Consider the following 21,817-nt stretch of genomic DNA (forward strand, 5'->3'; position numbering starts at 1 on the left):
ACCCCCCAATGTGACTGCTTGGCATCGTTGGAAAGTGCAAGCTTGAAGGGTACAGCCCCAGTGGAAAACATAAGAAGGGATTGATGGTATTCTTAGAACTGGATTAGAAAGATTCAATTAACTCTGAATTCAAAACCCATGTGTCAAAAGCATCGTTGACCTTGTTTTCCTCACTGAAAAATCTGAGCTGCATGTTCCATCTACAACTATCAATGTCTTTGATATTGTACAAAAATGAAGCTAGGAGGAAATAAAAGTGTGTTAGAAGATTATTGTTAAATACTCCCAGCTATGTGATAAATTGTGAGTGACTGCTTCAAGTTATAGTGAAATGATTCCAATATCCGAAATTGGGACATTTTCTTTTCATGCCGAGGTCCGTGATCACATAAAATTTTGTGAGATCTAAAAGGGCCAGTAAATGGTACATACTGTCTGTTGATATTAATTTCTTGATTGCAAGTTCAGAAATGACGTGATCCAATGTGTAAACTCATGTTCAGTAATTAGTTCATAATTCAGATCATCGGATGTAACTATGAAGTTTGAAACTTTGCCTGTTTGGCCCCATCTATTACACTTTACATGTGTATCCTTTACCTATTTTTTTTTTTTTTTTTTGCCATGTGAGTTGAACACACTTGTAGTTTCAATATGGGCATTGTACCATCATTGAACCACTGGACGGCTCCCTTCATTAATCAAGCAGATTGGGGATTTTAAAGCTTTGCTGCTAGCATCGGGGTGTCTTCTAAAGATAGAATTAGGATTGAGAAGATACCTTCAGTATCTTTTTTTTAATTTTGTTGTTTTTCCCCTCTTCCTCAAGAATGTTCATCTGAAGCAGAGTTACCTCCCTAGAGGCATGGGAGCAGACTAGATAGTCGTCTGTCTGTTCCCACAATCTATTGCACATGAAGCCTGCCGTCACGCCTGATTGGGCAGTTAGTGCAACCATGTGATTGCTTGTTCATACTGCACTTACAGTATTGGGCTCGGAAGGGAGGGGGATGGGGGAGGGGGCAGATATACATGGCCATTAATGCGATATTGATCCGAAGACTCCAATCTGCTCTCGACACCATACAGCAGGATCAGAGTGTAGCACAGTGGATAAAGGAGGCAGGGGAGAATGCATATATTAATTGTAGACAGATTTTGGATCAATGGCAGCATTTTTTATTGTTGCTGTTTCACAGTTGTTATACCTAGGACCGTGGCAAAACTTTGTAATGAAATTGAGACAAAGGAATTCATATCAGAGGCACAATTCTATGAGTCCAATGATGTGACAGGACGTTCTTATTTGTAATCAGTTTCATAACTTGTTCCCTTTCTTGGTTTTGCTTGACTTACAAATGTGGATCTCTCACACTTGGCAAGGGAGGTGGAGGACCTACAAGTCTAATGCAAATTATCTGCCTTCTAAAAAAAAAGACTTTGTACATCTTTGTATAGCCCAGTTTGTATTGAGATTCTAGTATATATTGGCTAAAGGATTTATCAAGATATTTCTTTAAGCTTTGCCGCACTGAGTACTATATTGTATAAAAGTGGAAAGGACATCGGGCCTACATGTAGTTAAATACACCTTAAAGTTCAAATGTGAATGACCATGCTTTACCAAAACACCAACAGTTTGCCATATCATATAATATTTTGACATAAAAGATTCTCAGGAGTACAATGAAGCATAACTGATCAAAATTGGATGATCTTAACCAACTGAAGTAAGTAATAGAAAGAAAAAAAATGTGGATTAAAGTCTCAGATTATTAACATTGAGAAGAAGAGCTGTGAAGTTGATTATCTGTTCAAGCTCACTGACTCGCTGTTTATTGTGTCCAGAAAAGAAGGGATTAAACGAATCTCCATAGCAAAGACTCTGAAGGATAATAATCACATCATCCCAAAGCTTTGCACACCCGTGAAGCACTCTACATCAATGATTACCTCAGAGCATCAACACTACTGCTGCTAGTCTTTGACAGTGTTTGTTCATGGTGTTCAAATACGCTTTCATGTGTCTCATTATTAGAAAGAGGAAAAATTCAATATCATACCAGAGAAACATAAGTGTTCTAAAAACTTCAAACAAAGTTTCTTCAGTCAGTTTTATACTTCCTAACTTAGGATGTTGTAGATTTAAGCTGGATTACTCCTGCAGAAAAAAAAAAAGAAAAAAAAAGTTGTTATGGACCTAAAACTAAATGCTTTTCCAGGTCTACTCGGAAATTGACTCATCATTTTGTTTGTTTGTTTGTTTCTTTGTTTCTTTGCTGATTTTGTGATTCACTGTCATTTATATGCACATTTTAAGTCGTCCTAAAATGTCACAGTAAATGACTAGCGGATGTTTGAGCCTTGATGCGACCTTGTCGTTATCTGTTTAATTTTTCAACAGCATTACTTGCTGATCCCAAGCATTACTTTAGATTATTATTATTTTATTCCAACACTTTTTCTCCATGAAGCAATAAATATATCCTTGATCAAAATGTCATCAAGAACCATTTAACAAAGTAGTTGGCAGCGATGAAATCCGTTTATGCATACCTATGCAGGATATGAAAATGTTCTTTTTCACTGAAGCTGAGGAAAAATGGGGGAAACTGTGAATATTTCTTTTTCCTAGCATTTATCAGGAAAGTATGTGCCAGTCACATAATGGCACAATATACATGTATACAGTGAAGGATAGATAATCATATAGCGAGTCATCCCTAGCTGCAATCATTGTTATTACATCTCCCGAGAGCACCCTGCGCTCCTCGTCAAGAGACGATACACATCATATTTTACTCCTTTGAGGCAATATCTTCTTGACTAGTCACAGGCGTCTGCAGCTGAGTATTTAGAAAACATGCTCAAGTCATTCATGTACGCATCAGCTTTTCTTCTCCCCCCCCCTTTTTTTCTTCTTCTTCAACATAGTATGAATCCTGTCAACTTTACGCCTCATTGAATATGACAGTTGCTGTCACATCGGGTACATCTTTTAACTTCCCCCAAATGGCATGAGCATTCATTTGTGCTCACTCGCGGCGGCAGAGATGTTCTTTTTTTGCTTGCATTCGAGCCATTATCAAATCAAAACATTTGCCATTTGCAATTGTAGGAAATGTAAAATGCGCTCTCAGAATCTGGTGCCATGGCAAAGGGGACAAGTACTTTCTTCCCTGGGAGCCCCAAACCTGCACTTTTTCTTTTTCCTTTTTTTTCTTTTTTTTCGAAGAGGAAAACGTACTTTGTGTGGAGACTGTATTTTTGTCTGTGTATTTTGCACATTTTCTGCTGTGTGACATGAGTATTTTGACATGTTTTTGGCAGAACCTATTCTTTGAATACACAGCATATTACTCACACACATTTGCAGTTGCAATATTTTGTGGTCGACTCAAGTATAGCTGTCTTCTGCGTACGTCAACAGAAACGTTTGTTGGTTGCTACATTTCCTTTTTCATCATTTTTTTCGTCAGCTGCTTACTCTTTACACTTAAAAAGCACTGACTAGCAAAAACTAGTAAAAATTAAAACCTCGCAAAATATTTGGTGTAGACAGTATCTTAGTGGATCCATGGTAGCCTTTCAAAATAATTTTGAGTTAAAAACAGTTCATACCGTGATACTGTCTATGCAGCATACAAAATATGGTGAACACTTTCACACATCATACACCAAAAATAATTGCTCCGAGCATCTGTCTGATGTTGTCAATTGCTTTTATGATATATCCAAAACATTTGAAAGGATTATGCAATTGATTCAGACAGTAAATAGACAAAACATACAAACAATGCTAAGAAGATTGATAGAATAAAGACTGAAGTCTTGGATCCATGAGTAATGATTACGAGTATCCATATGAAGGGGAAAGAAAGAGGGCTAAAGCTGTTTTTTTCCCCTTCAGTAATGTATTGGGAGCTCTGGGCCCTGTTGCTTAATAGTTGAGTTCAAACGTTAGTCAGAAAATCAAACTTAAGTTTCTGATGAATACTCAAGTCTGATTGACTGATTCCTATGTTTGATTTTCTGACTTTCGGTATGTTTGATTGCATCTTTTCATACAACATGGCCCTGGAGTTGCAAATCACGAACTATGGGTATTCACGACTATTATTCATGACTATTGATGTATGCTGTCTCCGATACAACCTTTCCTTACTGTCAATCTGAAAGTCGATAGCAAAGAATCTCCTTCGTAAAGCATTATAAAGATTGTTTAGTACTGTGGAGCACAATTTCCATTAACCAGGCTCTGCCTTCAAGGTGATGAGGTGAACAAAATTGCACATCTATTAGAGGCCTGCATAGCATACAGAGGAAAGGTAAATGCATTTGGCGGGGAAAAAAGTCACTGGGGCATGTAAGAAGAGTAATGCTTCCTACGTTCGGACGTTGTTGGGTATTTTCCAATGTTGAACAAGTCACATGACCAGTCACATGCACTTGCCATTGAGATGAGCACAGAATCACATGACCTTGCAAATTTGACTTTACCTCGCTGAGGGCGAAGTGAAATTCAGACTTGGTGGAGTATCATCTTACAGGAATATCTTGAAGGAAGAGCAGGGAATGAGCATATCGTCGTCGCAGGGGTGACAAGACCTTGTATCTCAGATTTTGGTGAAAATGACTTTTTTGGATTAATGGTCAGATATTCAGTTATGTGATGTCCTGTCCAAATCCTAGTTCTCTTAAACCAAAAATGAAGCCTCCACGGCATGTCAAAGGAAAGGCTATCCCATTTGATATAGTGCTTTGGCCGCCATGGTTTTATTTTTTTTGTTCTCTCTCTCTCCTGAACATTTGGCATTTTGTAGATACGAGGTCTTGTCGCCCCAGCAATGATATATGCGAAGATCAGAGTAAAATATGACCTATATTGGCAAAGTTACAATCATTTGAATATCATCAAACCGTGATATATATTGCAGCAATATGGTCGTTTCACAAAAGCCATCATAGGTTGGGTCCCAATGATTCTGTTCTCACACTTCTTATCGGTATTTTTTAAACGAAAAGATCAATGTTTCCTTTTAATCTCCATGGAGGAATCAAATTGTGTCTTTCTCAGGGGATATGTGAAAAGAATCTAATGCCCTCTACCAGCACAATCATTAAAGCATTTCTCGGTTAAAAGATTGCGCTATTAGTGACATTTCATGATATATGCAGAACACTTTAGAATGACTGCACAGGTCGTGCCGCACACACAGTCAAATGGCATGGTAGTTGAAGGTGTCCATAGAATCCGCTGTTAGTCATCAGGCGATTACTCACCACTTATGAAGGTTTGACATCTATATGATCAGTAGAGTCAGTTTGTCCCCTCCTACCCCATATCCCCTGCTCATGTTCTCAAAATTCAAAGTGAAGTCCATGAAATGTTTGAGTGGACTGTAATGACTAGAGTCAACTTAAACAGCCGGGCAAGAATTTGATTTAAAATCAGGCAGACAGTTGAAAATTAAGGTACTTCAAAGCTCCACATGTTCACATTAGATAGTAATCAGACAATATCACAAAATGGGATAAGGTAATGATGTCCATTCCTCACAAGTCTTCAACTAACCTGTACACATCATCTATTCTCATAACATAACTGAATTTCATCGGTTAACATACATTAAGAGGAGAGAATCATATGGTTAGCGTCAAATTGTTTAGAGTTGTAAGGGTTTAACTGTGATGGCTGAAATGAAATTATTATCTGAAAAATCTGCAATTTGGCTACCCTCCCCCCCCCCCCCAAAAAAAGGTAATGTTTGATGATTCTAAGTTTAAACATTATTAGGAAATATTGTGAAGTGATAACACCATGGCTCTTTTTATTTGTGTGTGTGATTCTAAATCAGTTACGTGGTAAACTTTGAATTTATTAACTTCCTTACTCAAATGAAACTTTACTATTCTGATCGAGTGACTTTGCTCTTCTGGTGTGAACATCTGTTCGAACATGGAAGGAAGTTTTCCTTTAATTCTTCTGTTTATCCAAAAGGCCTTCATTGCCTGCAATATTCTCGCTTAATGGTGGCACTCCTTCACTGGAAAAGAGTCGGCACAGTCACAAGGACGAAGAAGGAGATAGATAAATTGATGGAGAGAGTGAGATAAGGGCACTGTAGTTTTCTATAATCATCCATTACTTTGAATGGCAGCAGTAAGTGTTCAGACACAGTGATGGATTTGTGATATTAATCTTTCTCTGCGAGATTCACTATTTTACTCTAGCAAGAAAGAAGGGCTGTGGTACCTAGGAAGGGTCACGCTAATTCACTGCGAAGTGAACTGTGTGCGTGTGATTATTGCATTTCCTATCCTTCCCTCTGCAAAAAAAAAAAAAAAAAAAAAAAAACTTTCAGAATGCATATATTGTGGTGGCAGTCGGGTAACTAAAGAGTTGATTCTTGAACTCCGATGATGGACAAAAAGAAAGCAAGCGATTTGAGGCGTCTGGGCCCTGTTTGTGTAAAAGTTGAGGTCAAACATATGTCAGAAAATGAAACATTAGTCTCTAAATACTCAATTCTGATTGGCTGACATCTGAGTTATGTTTGATTTTCTGACACAAGTTTGACCGCCTCTTTTTATGCAACAAGGCCCTGGTTATCTTAAACTTCCCTAATCATTCTGGATAGGATAGAGTTGAAGCTGTGATCCACCGGTGGACCTGCAATTTTTTTTCCTTGAATCATAAGGTAGATAGATGCATTTTTACCAATTTTCTTTCTCTTTGACTCTGTCGTCCATCTCGACTTGGAGCTACCGACTCGTCCGACGTGCCTCGTGGAGGAGTGCTGCTAACAAAATTCAGATGTTGCCTGCTGAATTTTGGATGCATCTCAGCTGTGAGGTCTCCATTAGATTCTCGTATCCGCGCGCAAATTTGCACAGAGTACCAATATTTGATAGTTATCGGTCTGGTTAATTCACGAGGGGGATTGGGGGAGGAGGAGGGGGGTAAGCGGTGAGGAATAATGGCTAAAAGAGGAAAACTACATGTAATTAAGAGCGCAGAGGAGCCATCAGGGCTGTGCATCTTCTACTTCTGTGGCATGTCGAATTGCAGCGAATGCCCAGTATGGCTGATGCTCTAATTAGCCTATCGTAGTTAGTTGTCATGTAGCGTAATGCAGATGATCAATTACAATGAGGACGACGATGATGATGATGATGATGATGATAATGGCGATGATGTCATTATTCTTGTTGTTGTGTAGTGTGTGTTTGTGTGTGTCTGTTTATCTGTCTGTCGTATGTTTGTCTGTATCAAAATGGCCGCCTGTTTGTCGGTCTGTCTTTCATTTCATTGTCTACTATGTGCATTTGTGTAAGTTTGTATGTGTACTTTTTATCCTTTGTGTCCATCTGTAAAGTTTGCGTGTTGTTTTTTCCATTCATCTGTGTGAGCGTGTTTACCTCTCTTTATGTCTGTGTTGCTATGGGAATGGGATTTTTTTTTCTATCCTGTAGGAGCGGGTAAGAGTGTAAAGAGGAAATGAGGCATGTAATGAATGTAACAAGCATTTAAAGTCTCTCTCGCACCCGAGAGAGCAGGTATAAGTACACTCACGTCATTTTAAATGCCACATCTGCAGAGCTCTGAATTATCATCGTGCCCGCCCTTTCTTGGGCGCTCTGGCGGCATACAAAAGGTTTGTAGACTCAGGTCATGAACCTCTCACCAAGGAAGCTTGTAAATGTTTCCCTCCGCCATAAGCCAACAGCAGTGTGTAAATGTGATGATGAATTACATACACGCTTCTCTATCTCTCTCGTTACTCTGTGAATTTCTTGAACTTGTTTCTTGGTCGCTTAGTCGGGTCTGTGTGTATCTTAATAATTAAAATTATTTACAAGTTATCTCTCAAATCGTAAACAATTAACAAATATTAATGGTGTCCCATCTAAACTTAAAGGCATAAAATGTGGAGTACCACAAGGGTCTATTCTTGGGCCTCTTCTTTTTTTATTGTATATAAATGATTTGCCACATTCAACATATGATGTAGATTATATATTATTTGCAGATGACACAAGTGTATTTTGTAAAGGCACAGACCCAAAGACATTATTTTATAATATGAATGTTCAACTTGATTGTATAAGAAATTGGTTGTCGGTAAACAAATTGATTTTGAATGTTGATAAGACCGATTATATATTATTTGGAACAAGAACTAAAATTGACAGTAATTTGAAATTGATGTATAGAGATGAGGAAATTAAACGAGTATATGATATAAAATTTTTGGGTGTTTTTATTGATGATAAATTGTCCTGGAATTCTCATGTGAATCATATATGTTCAACAATATCGAAAAGTATTGGTGTTCTGTACAAATTACAATTTCTTCCACAGAATATTTTAAAGATGTTGTATTATTCGTTTGTTTCAATTCACATAAAATATTGTAGTATTGTTTGGGGTTTTACTACAAAGAAAAATATTGATCATTTTCATAAATCACAGAAACGCAGTATTCGTTTGATAACCAACTCTTCATATTTAGCTCCCAGTAAGCCATTATTTCTTAAGATGAAAATTTTACCTGTTCAAGAATTCATTTCTTTGGAAAGTATGATTTTTATGTTTAAAGTTTCCAACAATGTTCTTTCAGAAGTATTTCACAACCATTTCACTTTGAATTGTTCTATACGTAATTATGATACCAGGAATGCCAAAAATATTCACACACCATTAAACCGGATTTCAAAAACTCAATCCTCCATTTTTTACCATGGCCCTATTCTTTGGAATACTCTTCCTCCAACAGTCAAGAGTAGTAAGACCTTACGTCAATTTAAAAGGCTTTATAAAAATATATATTTTTGATGAAATATATCTGAAACTGTAAATATAAGTATGCATTGTTTCCACCTCTGCCTCTTTTCTTCTCTTTTCAGTGTATCTTTGACCTTTGTTTTATCAATTGAATTTGTATGATAATTGTTTAGTTAAAATGTATCAATAATTGTTTGTAGGAAATCATTTCCAACAAGCCTCATGTGTGCTTTCTATGATCCCTCCATTCAAAATGCATAAATTGTACCAAGGCAATTGTGTTTTGATATTTGTAGATGTTATGTTTTGATATGGAAATAAGTGAATGAATGAATGAATAATATCTGCTCTGTCCCGGTCAATTGGACTTGCACACTACAGATTGTTTCACAGAAAGTAATTCCACACACCTCCACGTATACAGCTTCATGCAAGCATTTCATCATACATGGATTATATAATTCGCTATTGCATGAAATATGTGTGCGCTATTAATTGCACTCTACTGAATTACATTGCACAGCTAATACATAATAAGCCAAAGTGCCATTTCATTTTGCGGAGGCCCAGGGCTATGTCAAAATGGAATTTTATGCTGATTATGCATTGAAAGTGTAACAGGTAAAAATGAGGCATGAAAGAACATGCACTGTTTGTAAGAGTGAAGGCAGTTTAGTCATAGCGCTAATTCCGCAAGCAAGAATTAATGGATATAGTGCATAGGTATGCACTGTTATAAAAACATACTGTCACATAGTGCTCATTCAAGCAATCATAAGTGATATTATTATGATTACATTACTTACTATAGTGCGACGACCCCATGTAAGAAATATAAAATTCATTTTCCAACTCTACCCAAAACCTGAACTTTAGAAATACAATGTATAATAACTGTGGCATCTCCTTCCTGCATATATTTTTTTTTCTCCATATGAAGTGGATATGGAATATACTTTTGTATATAAACATATTATCCTAGTGTGTAATTTTCTAAAAATTATATTACTCCTCATAGTTATGAAACTAGGACAGAGAATTGATTTGAGTTTATGATGGCATCGCAATTAAAGAGACTTAAAGAAAAACAGTTTTGACAGAACTGAGGTTTCATATTTTACTTCTAGAGATCTGTATAGAGGTCTTCTCCTTGTAGCTGTTATGTATGATTTTTTTTTCTTTTTTTTTTTCTTTTTTTGGGGGGGGGAATCCTCTGTCCCGCCAATTCCTTTTTTACCCAACTTCTTCCCATCTGCCCATTATTCTCCCTACTATTATAAGGACTAAAGAGACAGGGGAGATTTTTCTTTTTTTTTTAAAGCAGAAATCATAATATCTTTGTCTTACAGTGGAGATGTTTTTCAACAGGTCATAGGTGCTCAAAATACACTACACACCATGTCATGTACCTCCAATGTGCTGAAGTGGGAGCCTGCATTCATACTGCACTAAACACTACCTCTGTGGGAGTGTTTCATCACTTTAGGCAACTCATGTTTAGTTCATGAATGCAGAATAAGACCACATGAGACTCAACTCCTTTCACACCTTGTTAAGAGATGGATTCAAATTGAGAAAAAAAAAATGTCCAACTTAACCCGTTGAGGACGGTTTGATTTTGCTACAACACGTATTTCCCATAGACACGTGCCCGAGTATACTCGGGACTCGTCCTCAACGGGTTAAAGACGGAAATCTTGGACCTTAACCTCTTGAGGACGAGTCCCGAGTATACTCTGGCAAGCGTCTATGGGAAATGCATGTTGTAGCAAAATCAAACCGTCCTCAACAGGTTAATATTAAATGTGTGATACGCAACCAGATAGACTACATGCGTCACCTCCAAAGACTCTGATTTTTTATTTTCACCCGTGAATAGCCCCATTTTTTTAAAATTGCAAGTCTTTCTTGTGCCAGCTAAACACTTTTGTAGAGTGCCTATACTATAAGTAAGCATCCTTCTTGTCTTACAAAGCCATCTTTTGTCCTCATTGGCTCGAAATGTACATGGAGAAAACTTTGTTATTGCCCTGCAATCTTTCTATGTTTTTCATACAAGCTAACAATGACACAGTGTCTCGAGTGTATGATAACATCGCAAGTTGACCAGAGCTCAATCAGTGATGTTTCCTCGATTGATATCATGCAGAATCACTTCTATGACCTTCTTGCACTCGAGCAACAAAATCCTTTTCTTCCTCTTCATTTGACTTGAGTCCATTCCCTCCAATTAGGCCTCTTGATGTCCATTTCTTAGTAAGCTCTCTCTCTCTCTCTCTCAAAAGGACAAAATACGATGAGCAGTTCATGAGTCATCTATGCGCAATCACGCTGGCTGAGCGTTACGCTGCTCAAGTTATGCTTTGCTTCACACCTTTTGCTTGCTTTCTTCCATTGGCATGGAGCCAAATTAGGAAAAGGTATGCATATCAAAGTGTGACCACAATGGTCAACCCAGCAACGGTCAACCAAACGTCCGTGGCTTCATCTTCAAATTATATCAGTCAATTACTATTATGGTTGGCTGGTTGATGTCAAAGTTAGATTCCTTGGGGGAAAACAACACGGTGTACTCCTCATTAGTGTGAATGAAGCAATGACGTGAGGGTGTAGAAAAGTAGAACAAGTTCCAGCAAAATAGTTTCCGGTATCACAGTCAAATACACATGAAGTTAATTAAGCCAAATGCAGGAGATAACAACTTTGATTAACATCTCACATTTCTGTGACAACGTACAACGAATGTGGTAAACCCATCGCGGAGAACGATCCTTCTCAGTTTTTACTCTATTTCTAATCATATATCTCACATCTTCATTGAGGTACAAATGTAAAATTTTATGCAATTATTTTTTCTTTTTGCGCTAGGTGTTTCTGACTTTCATCAGCCTGTTCTGAAAGGACAAATCTTTGGTTGATAAGATTGGTCTAAACTTGTCATGTAGGCACAAGTTTCATGTCACCGGTAACCAACTTTACATGTTATGTGAATTCAACTTTATTTCATTCTACAGCTGTGATTTAGTTTGTGTGTGTGTGTGTGTGTGTGTGCTGATATTCCGCGCTTGACTTCCAAGGAAGTATGTTTCATTTCATACCAGTGACATCATTCTGCCTCCCACTTTCGCTGGGTTTCGCCAGACCTTTTCAAGGCTCATCGGCAGAGTGTATTTCTCTCGCTGGCGTGCAATGAATGAGTAAAGCCCGATGTGCACGCCCACCGCGTCTGCACAGTCAACTCCGTGGCAGAACCTGCCATCCATTGCAAGGGAATGTCAAATGTGCAGAGCAGATGTTTGTACCGGAAAAGGATGTGTGACGAAATGTGCTCTTGTTGCGGGGTAATTAGATTGTGAGAAGCATACCTCACTCGAGTTATTACCTAAAAAGAAAAAAAAAATGACTACATCTTTCTTCCTGATTGCTCAATCTCAACGGAGGAGGCGAAAGAAAAGAATAAATCTTGTTATTCTTGTTATCACTTTCTTGCCTTTATGCATTTCCAAAAACAACAACAACAACAGCAATAAAAAGATGAGAGGGCGGAAGAAAGTGTACGATGGTACGGTGCGACGCCAAGCATGGCGGCTTCATGGGAAATGGCGTTGCGGGCTAGTTGGGCACCCATCAAGTGGAACCAATACGTCATCAGCTGCGGCCCTTATACTACATTTACCTCCCGCATTATGCGCCCCGAGGAAGGCCGAAGAGAAAACTTATATGGGAGTATGGCATGGCTGCAGAGGGATTCTGTGTGAACCTGGTTAGGGCAGCTAGGACAATTCACATTCCACCTGTGTCGTATGTTTATGAGATGGTTGATTTTGGTTTTTGATTTGATCTGATTTGTCGATTTCTGTGTCACAATCATCATCATGATGCACAGATCAGAATACAGATTTTGATTTGATCGCATTGAATGCAGCGCACATAAACTAATGCAATGCACTCAAATGATGAACACCAACAAATGAATGCATAAAACAGGCAGAAAGTCTAGCAGCTTAGGCAGTACTTGATGCGTTATCTAGCCCTTTAGACAGATTCATTTTACATACATATCTTAGGTGTGTATGTGGGTGAATCCGCCAAGAGAAGAGGAACTTAAAGGGATCGTATAGTTTTGGTTGAGACTTAACTTCTTACATTTTGGGGTGAGATAATGAGAAACCTCTCGTGAAATATGAAAAAGCATGTAGTTCCAAGAGGGATTCAACATTTATTCGATGAAAATTGGTCTTGAAATGGCTGAGATATCCAAAACAGAGCAATACTAACAAAAGGCGGGACCAACCTTTTATGAGAATCACTTTGTTTTGCTTTGTTTTTGGATATCTCAGCCATTCCAAAACCAATTTTCGTAGAATAAACTTTGAATTCCTCTTATAATGGCATTCTCTACAGCATTTCATAAGGGGTTTCTTGGTATCTCGCACAATCCTCATCTCCGCCAATACTATACCATACCCTTATTAAGAGGAGGGACAGAAAGAAAGTGGTATCCTCGCTGCCTACACTGAAAAAGATGGCTGGGATTATGGAGAGGAATTTTATAGCACCTGCACTGAGTGCTATTGGGAGATGACCTTGACCTTGTCACCAAAGATTGCACACTTCAGTTTGTCCCGTTACATATATCCTGATGAAAAGAGAAGCGGATAATGTTGCCGGGCTCGACTTCATTTGCCAGGAATATACATTGTACTCTCTCGCCAGTGGTGGTGGTGGTGATGGCACCGCGTCTTCAATGGTCCATTAATACAATGAGTATCAAACATGATTGAGCTGATTGTAGCTTGATATGCTAGCCCATGAAGTAAAATATGTGTGTTTATATACTTTATGTATCTATTTGTCTATCTATCTAGCTATTTAGTTTTCTATCTATCTATCTATCTATCCATCTATATACAATAATATGTGTGTGTATGTGTGTGGAGGTGGTATGTTTATACACATACACTTGTACATGTCTGTGTATATACACATATACTGTAGTTATACATTAATATATTCTCTTTTTTAGTTAATATTCTGTCACTATCCTCCACATTAAGCATCTCAAAATCTGTATTGATTCTTTCATGAATATGATGAATCGGTGCCAACCTATTTTTGCATGTCATTGTTATAAAGTGGTTTCATTCTCTTTGGCAATAATATTGACCGATTCTGTGAAGCGCTATGTGTATTTTTGGCATGGGCGCAGCCATAGTGGGTGTATCAGCCGACCCCCCCTCCGCACTCCCCCACCCCTCTCCCTACATTAGCACGCACGCAGAATGAAAAACTGCTTTAGCCAATAGGCGTCTTGTACTGAGTGCGCGAATGCTTGCTAGTGCGCGAACCTTTGTTACAAGTGCGTGATGGGGGAGAGCAGGGGGGGTCGGCTGATACACCCACTATGGCTGCGCCCGGTGCCGTAAAATGTCTGCTGCCCTCAACGAACCCGAATCGGTCAATAAGTAGTTTTCTGAAAGTATGACATTGCCAAGTTCTTCATTGGAGAGGATATCAACATTTCAAACTCTAAATTAGGCAAGTTTTGTCTTCAATTGCAAGAGGTTACGATGCAGCCAGTTTTCAATTTCATGAGAGTTTAAAACACTTGAGGGCCAATTGTTGTTATTTTTTCTTTACCAATGACCAGGGGGGTGTTTCATCAAGTTAGTCAGCGCTGACAAGTTGTCAGTCTCTGACAATAACCATAGTTACAGTCAGTGACCAGAGCATCTCAGCCAATCAAAACCAAGGATTTTGCTGAAATTGTCAGAGACTGACAACTTGTCAGCACTGACTAAATTGATGAAACACCCCCAGAAGGATAGATATCTTATTAGTCAAATATAATATATTTAGAAGAAAAAAAGGGGGCTTCCCAACCAGTCATCTGAACCCTTTCTGCCCTGCTCCATGTCAGACTTCTGCAGGCAGGAAGAAGTTTTAATGGCTTTTATGGCTAAAGGCTGTGGTGGGATGAGACGATTGCAAAACGCATTAAGAGGATTAAAGGTTGTGCCAGCAAACACTGACAAATGGAATCTCATCATTTACCTATATATTTACATACGAACAAAAACATCGATGCCACCACAAAGTGAAGTGATACGTTCATTGTCTGGAAAAATAAAATAATGCCCATACACAGACATTATCCTCTACATGATGCGGAAGGATTTTTCACCTGTTCATATGTGCACATGTGAATGCACTCATTTATCCAGGGAGGTGAGAAAATATGCAAGTCTCTGTCTTAAAGTTGTTGCAATTAAATAAGATCCCAAGTTTTTACTTTCCCAAGAAAAGTAGAAAAATTTAGTGTTTAAAACATGTCCTTTGCTCCTTCTCAGGATTTGATGTTCTTATGATATATATATATATATATATATATATATATATATATATATATATATATATATATATATATATATATACATATATATATATATATATATATATATATATATATATATATATATATATATATATATATATAATCACTTCCAAAGAACAAAAAAAAAATAATAAAGAAGATGTGTAGATCAAATAATTGTGACTGAATCTAGTCTTCAGAATTCCTGGATGCTTAAAGGAGACATATATTTTGATTGAATGAAAGGAGCAGCATTAGTAGAACATTTCAGTGAAAGTTTTAAGGAAAATCAGACGATTGATTCATAAGTTATTAACTTTTGTTTGTTCCGTCATCGCTGGATAAGGAGACTACGACACTTCTGGGCCCCGTTGCAAGAAAGTTGCAATCAATTGCAAATAATTGCTAATTTTGAAACAACCATTCTGATTGGCTCAGGGTCTGCCCTATTAAGAAGACATGCATGCAACAATGATTTTTATTGGCCAGTGACAATCAGTTGCAAGTTGCGTTTAAACGCAAAGTTTCTAGCAACGGGGCCCAGATGTCATTGTGGATAATAGTATAAATAGAGTATAAAGAAAATACAACATGTTTTCTCTTTTCTACCATGCTGAAAGGCACTTGACTTACTGTATATGCCGAATATTTCGTGAGGTTTTTCATTTTCGCGAATTTCGCGAGTCAAGTGCTTTTTGCAAAATCAAAGACACGCTAAAATAATGACTTAGATCCCGATATGAATGTGATGCACACGTATACATTTCTTTGTTCAGTATAGCGACTCCACAATCGCGAATTTAACCACTCGCGAAATTGTCAGGAAGTCCCGTTTCACGAAAAGTTAGACTCGCTAAATATATGGCGTATACAGTACCTCTTTAAGAAAGCAGGGGGAATAATATTACCTGTAACATTATTATGTTAGTAACAAGTTGATGTAATGTGTACTTTCCATGAAAAATGAAATTGTGTTAAATTCTTATATTTCCTTTATATATTGTTGTCCATATTAATGATATCATGAAGTGTATTACTCTCCTTATCCAATAATGACTGCCCCATAGAATTTCATAAGAAAATTCATAACTTTTGAATCAATTGTTTGATTTTCCTCAAACTGTCATTGATATGTTCTACTGATATTGCTGCTTTCACTCAATCCACAATAATATTTGGGCTTCTGTTTCCTTTAAGATGTACTGCCTCAGCACAACACTGTATTGATATCAGGACAGTGTTGGTACAAAAGATAGATTGAGTCTGAATTATCTCATGAAGCTGCATGGACTTTTAACCTCTTATAATCTTGCAGCAAAAATATATTCCTCCCTCTCCCTATTAGACAAACATATAAACAAAGAAAACAGCTATCAAATCCATAGTTATCTTTCATATCAAGTCTCTTGAGAAGTCGGATGGTATAAATGATTTATTTGATATCAACCCATCCCCCTTCTTGTTGAATTTTACTCTTTGCAGAAGTGGAAAGTTTGAAGTATGTCAAATTTATGATCCTTTTGCTGTGAACTCTAAAGCCATTGCAACAAAACTTGCCAAACTGATGGATGCTGCTTCTGATGTCTTTAACATTAAAACTGGACCAGAGTTAGCAGAGGGCCTTCTGTTTTCAGGGCATGTCACATTGCACTTGCTTTTTTTTTCATCTTTTGTGCTGCAGGCATGATTCCAAGCAAATAAGTTTACGACGAGTTTAGGAAAAACCGACATAATTGGGGCTTTCAACAGATCAAGATTCTGCTGTTGGCCCACCAACAAACAATCCTGGCTTAATACCGGCACGGAACATGTATACTTTTGGAAATTATATTTGTATTGCTTGCAGGAATGCACACACATGCATACACACACACACACACACACACACACACAAAATCACACATACACACACTCACACCAACGCACATTGTCGGGAGGAGGAATAATGCACATTATGTATTTTGGCTGCAGATCTCGCGGCTAGTCGGGTGCCTGATAAGTGGCCAAACATATCTTCTCGCGACAGGTTTTTATTGATAACACGCATGCCTCGCCTCGGCCTTCCCTCAAACAAACAGGCATCAAGATGATTTCCTCAGAGACTACTAACGCAATTCGAGGGGGCACTCCCTGCCGTGTAGAGTGCCGGACATGGCATATCAACAGTGGTGCTTAGGATTTCAAGTATATGGATTACACGTGGGCTAAACAGCGTTATGAGAACGAAAGCCCAAAAGAAGGACAGTAAAGGGGGAGGGGGAATTCAAAATAGAAGTACTTCTGTCTAGAATGCTCGAGAGATGAGGAGAAATTATGTTTTCCCCGTCTCCCAGCGTTGACATTAATAATGGATGTTGGCGTGTGTTTTCTGGCAATCTGGGTAGTGTGTTTGCCTCTTGGTTGGCAGTTTGAGCATAGGGATTTGAGCTATGTGTCTATTAGGCCAAAGGATGTGAGCTGTACTGCAAAAAGGTCACATGTACCTCACCACTTCTTGTCTCTGTCCCCCCCCCCCCCCCAAAAAAAAAAAAAAAAAAATATATATATATATATATATATATGATCCTTATAGCAGTTGTCACATGAAAGTAAAGGCACATTTAGCAGGGACCAATTTTCAGCACAGTAACCCAACTTGATAAAGTTTGAAGTGCATATAATACCAAATATACATATGTAAGCTAATTTGGTTTTACATTAAGAGTGTGCAGGGGGGGGGGGGGAGTGTTCATGCTACAATTTCTAGATTTTTTTTTTGTGGTAAAGTAGACTGAGTTGATAGTATATCATAGAAATCTATATCATATTGATTCTTTTTTTTTTCAAAGAGTTTCTAATTACCTAGTCTATCTCATCCAGACAAAGTCAAGATAAGTGTAACAAGAAAGAGTGTAGTTAGAATGGACTAACCTATGATTTTGCTCAGACAAAGTTGAGTCTTGTTAGCTTTCTAATTTTTTTTTCAAATTCAGAACCAGCAGAATCACATCAAAACGCCCACATACATTTACTGTTCCAGATTGTAAGGAAACTGCTGAAATGCTTTCGAAAATATATCCCCCAAATGTCAATCAAAAGTGGGGGAAGTACGGGTTAGCAATTGCCTTATCCAGGGTTGTGGTTTGTGGGAGTGGTTGTATGTCACTTTTTTTTTATGTCCATAACTCCGTGTGTGTTGTTATTGTCAGTAGCTAGATTTGAAGTAGGTAGTGTCTTCCATGATGTATATCTGTACATACCTGGCAATTAAACCATTGTTAATGCAAACCAAGTGAAAGGCAATATGTTTCTTTTTTTATTGCAAAGGGGGGGGGGGGGTGCATGCTTCTAGCTGAGATATGGAAATACCCTTCCATTATTTTGCATTATATTTGCATCTCAACAAGAAATTCTACCAAAAAATGGGATGAGACAAACACGATGAAAGAAAAAGAAGATTTTTACCCGATCTCTGCAACTCCTGGTAGTTTTTTTCTTTTTTGAGCAGTCGTATTGCATTGACATGCCTGTGTTATACCTGTTGTCCTGGTTTACTGGCGATATTTATGTGGACGTGTTTCCTCGCATTTGAGGCCACGGTCAAGCGGGAGATGCCCGAGGTTCACGAGTCTGGCTGGCATTTCATGGTCAGTATGGATGACCGTCCAGAGGAGTTTGGAGCATCGTGAAATATTGATGGTCGCAATTTATCACGAACTGAAAAAAAAAAGGAAAAACAAAAAACCTTCCAGCCATCCTTAGTCTATTTCCTAATGCTACCGTAGCTTGTGCAATTTTGTTCATTCATTATGGATGTTCAGCCACTGATGTAATATTATGACTCAAGCTTAGGCCAAAAAAAAATGTTGCATTGGAGTAACGGGTCACTGAAAAATAGGGTAGGTAGGTAGGGATTTAAAAAAAAAAAAATAAATCCCTCCCAAAATCTCCACCGGCTCAAGTAATCCCCTTTTTGTCGGCGACCGCCCCCCCCCCCCCCCCCCCAAAGAAAAAATAAATAAATAACTAGTACAGTGAACCTTGCCTAAGTCAAACTTGCATTAAACCCACAACGAATAGATAACCGAAGTCATCCAAGATAGACACCTTTTCCGCCGCCAAATCGTCCGAAAAAGGACCCTCCATCACTGCACTCCATTGTCAGCTATTCCCTGAATGACATCTCCAAGCCTGGCATCTCTGTTGCATTTTCGTAAGACGCGGAACAGTTTTTTAGGCCCAAGCATGCCAATAATCTTGATAGAGTACGCGTCCATGTTGGAAACAGATGACATACTGATCGTTCGAGGCGCTAGATCTCTCCCTCGTACAGAGCCGTTTCGTACACACACACACACACGCAGCGAGCTAGCTACATGTACGTACGACATAGCGCAGCGTGCAGCGGGTTCTGTCCATAACGCTTCCGGGTTTTTGCGATCGCGATCACAATCAACAAAATACTTGATATCAATAACAAAAAAAAAAAGTGTACCTGTTATTGCTGCGAGTGATAAAGATTGTCATGATCCAACATAAAGTGTTTTACAGATCAAGGGTCTCAGTTGTACTCCAGTGCATTACTTACATGGTGCATTGACAATATTAAAATAGAAAGAAGAAATGGTTTGCTGCATACCATTTCATTGCAAGCTTTGTGGACGCCTTTGATAATCTTGAATGGTATCATAATGCTCAGCAATTGTTATGATGTACAATATGTTTGATATATATGTACACATTATAATTTGACATTGATGAACATACTTGTTTGAGTATGGTTTACTTTTTGTCATGTGGAAGGAATCACTGAGATAAAAGCAAATCTTACATGTTGGTCAGAGCATCATCTAAACAGTTCTTAAAGGGAAAAGCATACAATGTAGTTTTCATATGCCTGGAGAACTGTCAATTGTACACTTGTGCATAAGAAGTGTGCGAAAGATCACAATAATTTACAACACAATTCAGTTGGGTAACAAAGAAAATGCGAAATATTAACCAAAAAGGTGTGCTGGAAGTGCTACAATGTCAGAGCAAACCCGATTATGGTTGCTACATACGTGGTATTTTTTTCTTTATAATTGATTAATCAATTATCGACACAATAACCAGCAAGGATCAGGCCACTGCTGTGACCATCAGTCTTCTGCACAAGAGTGAATCACATGCAGCTTGTTGGAAAATATAATCGCAGGGGCACAATTAATCATCACGTAATCCATGTATTCTACCTACCCACTTCTGAATGCGGAGGGCGCTTCAGGAATACAAGTTGTATGCATACGAACCAAATCATTTTTCACTTTTGAAATCAAAATACTCCAAAACGACTCATCATCCGGACAAATCATGTCAGCCAGGCAAATTTCTTGGTAGAAGATGGTTTGATGTATTGTAAGCAAATTCTAAGTGGTCAAAGATGGACTTTGAGCTCCTCTGAGAATGATGTTTTGGCTTTGACACTTCATGATGTCCCAACTAAGAGCACAATGCACTTTGCAACAATTGCAGATTTTAGTACTTTTTTTTTTTACGATGATGATACCGTGTGACTTATCTTTTTATTATTGTTATTATTTTTGCATGCATGTTTTTCATTTATTTCGTACAGGAGGGCAGCGGAGAGTGGTTCTCGCTGGATCGTGAAGTTGAGGTGAAGAACCGACAGGTCAACGGGACAAGGATGCCGACGGGTCACCGCGTCCTCATCGACGCCCGCTACGAAGTCCCTTTCGGTAAGACCAGGCTCTCTACGTCCATCCCTCTACTTAATGACAGAGTACCATTGATGAATCTGTGCAGTGTTATCTAATGTGTGTGTGTGTGTGTGTGTGTGTTTGTGTTTGTGTGTGTGTGTGTTTGTGTTTGTGTGTGTGTGTGTTTGTGTGTGTATGTTTGGCAGAGTTACACTGATGTAATCTACTGGTAGAACACATTTGCGATCTATGATTAAAGTGCACATTTATGATTTATGTTGATGTGTGTGTGTATTTATGTATGCTTCTGTATATCATTGTGTGTAGGTGTGTTCTTTGAGAGCAGGTCTGTGCCTTTGTGTCCCAGTTCACTACAATCACATGCACACTTTCAATACCCAGTGAAATCCGTGTCAATCATTTTGCACTGCAAGATTAATCAATTGCTATTAATATGGCTTGTTGTTTATTCTCTTGTCTGGTAGCTGCAGTAAACTTTGATGGGAGATAGTAATTTTTGGAAGAATGAGACGTCTCTCAAAAGAAGAAGTTGTTCTTTTCTTTCCCCTCTCTTGGCAAGTAAAGAATATATTTGATGAAGGCAAGAAAGCTGTGCTCTCATAACAGTTTCGATCTTTTTAGAAGAACACGAAACCAGACACAAGTTATGTTTTATACATAGGACTATTTCAGGCATCCTAGCATATTAAGTTGAACCCACAAGAAAAAATATATATATGAAAAATATGATGCTAGAAGCTAGTAGATTTTGTCATACCACACTCTCCTGTGAATGCACTTATACCTTGAGGCACTAGTGCAATCTTTCAAGTGTTCTGAAAGATTGAACTTTATTGCTGCATTCCAGTTTATTCTTTATTGTTGTTGTTGTTGTTGTAACTATAAATAGTAAACAGGATGGGTAGACCGAAGAGATTGCAGATTAAACTGTAGGTTGCACTCGCCATTTGATAAACC

At 38.2% G+C, this 21,817-nt stretch overlaps 1 protein-coding gene across 6 annotated transcripts in view; it reads left to right on the forward strand.

Annotated features, from left to right (window-relative positions):
* The window catches only part of LOC139741709 (protein unc-13 homolog B-like), a 267,252-nt gene that overhangs the window by 125,082 nt on the left and 120,353 nt on the right, over nt 1–21,817 (forward strand). For all 6 annotated transcript variants that reach the window (XM_071652293.1, XM_071652294.1, XM_071652296.1 and 3 more), the window contains exon 5: nt 20,755–20,878. In XM_071652293.1, coding sequence (XP_071508394.1) covers nt 20,755–20,878 — 124 coding nt within the window. The remainder of the gene's footprint in view (nt 1–20,754; nt 20,879–21,817) is intronic.

Source organism: Diadema antillarum, unplaced genomic scaffold (genome assembly GCF_040938485.1).
Source record: "Diadema antillarum isolate AM-2024a unplaced genomic scaffold, OU_Dant_1.0 seq00000946_RagTag, whole genome shotgun sequence".
Classification (NCBI taxonomy): domain Eukaryota; kingdom Metazoa; phylum Echinodermata; class Echinoidea; order Diadematoida; family Diadematidae; genus Diadema; species Diadema antillarum.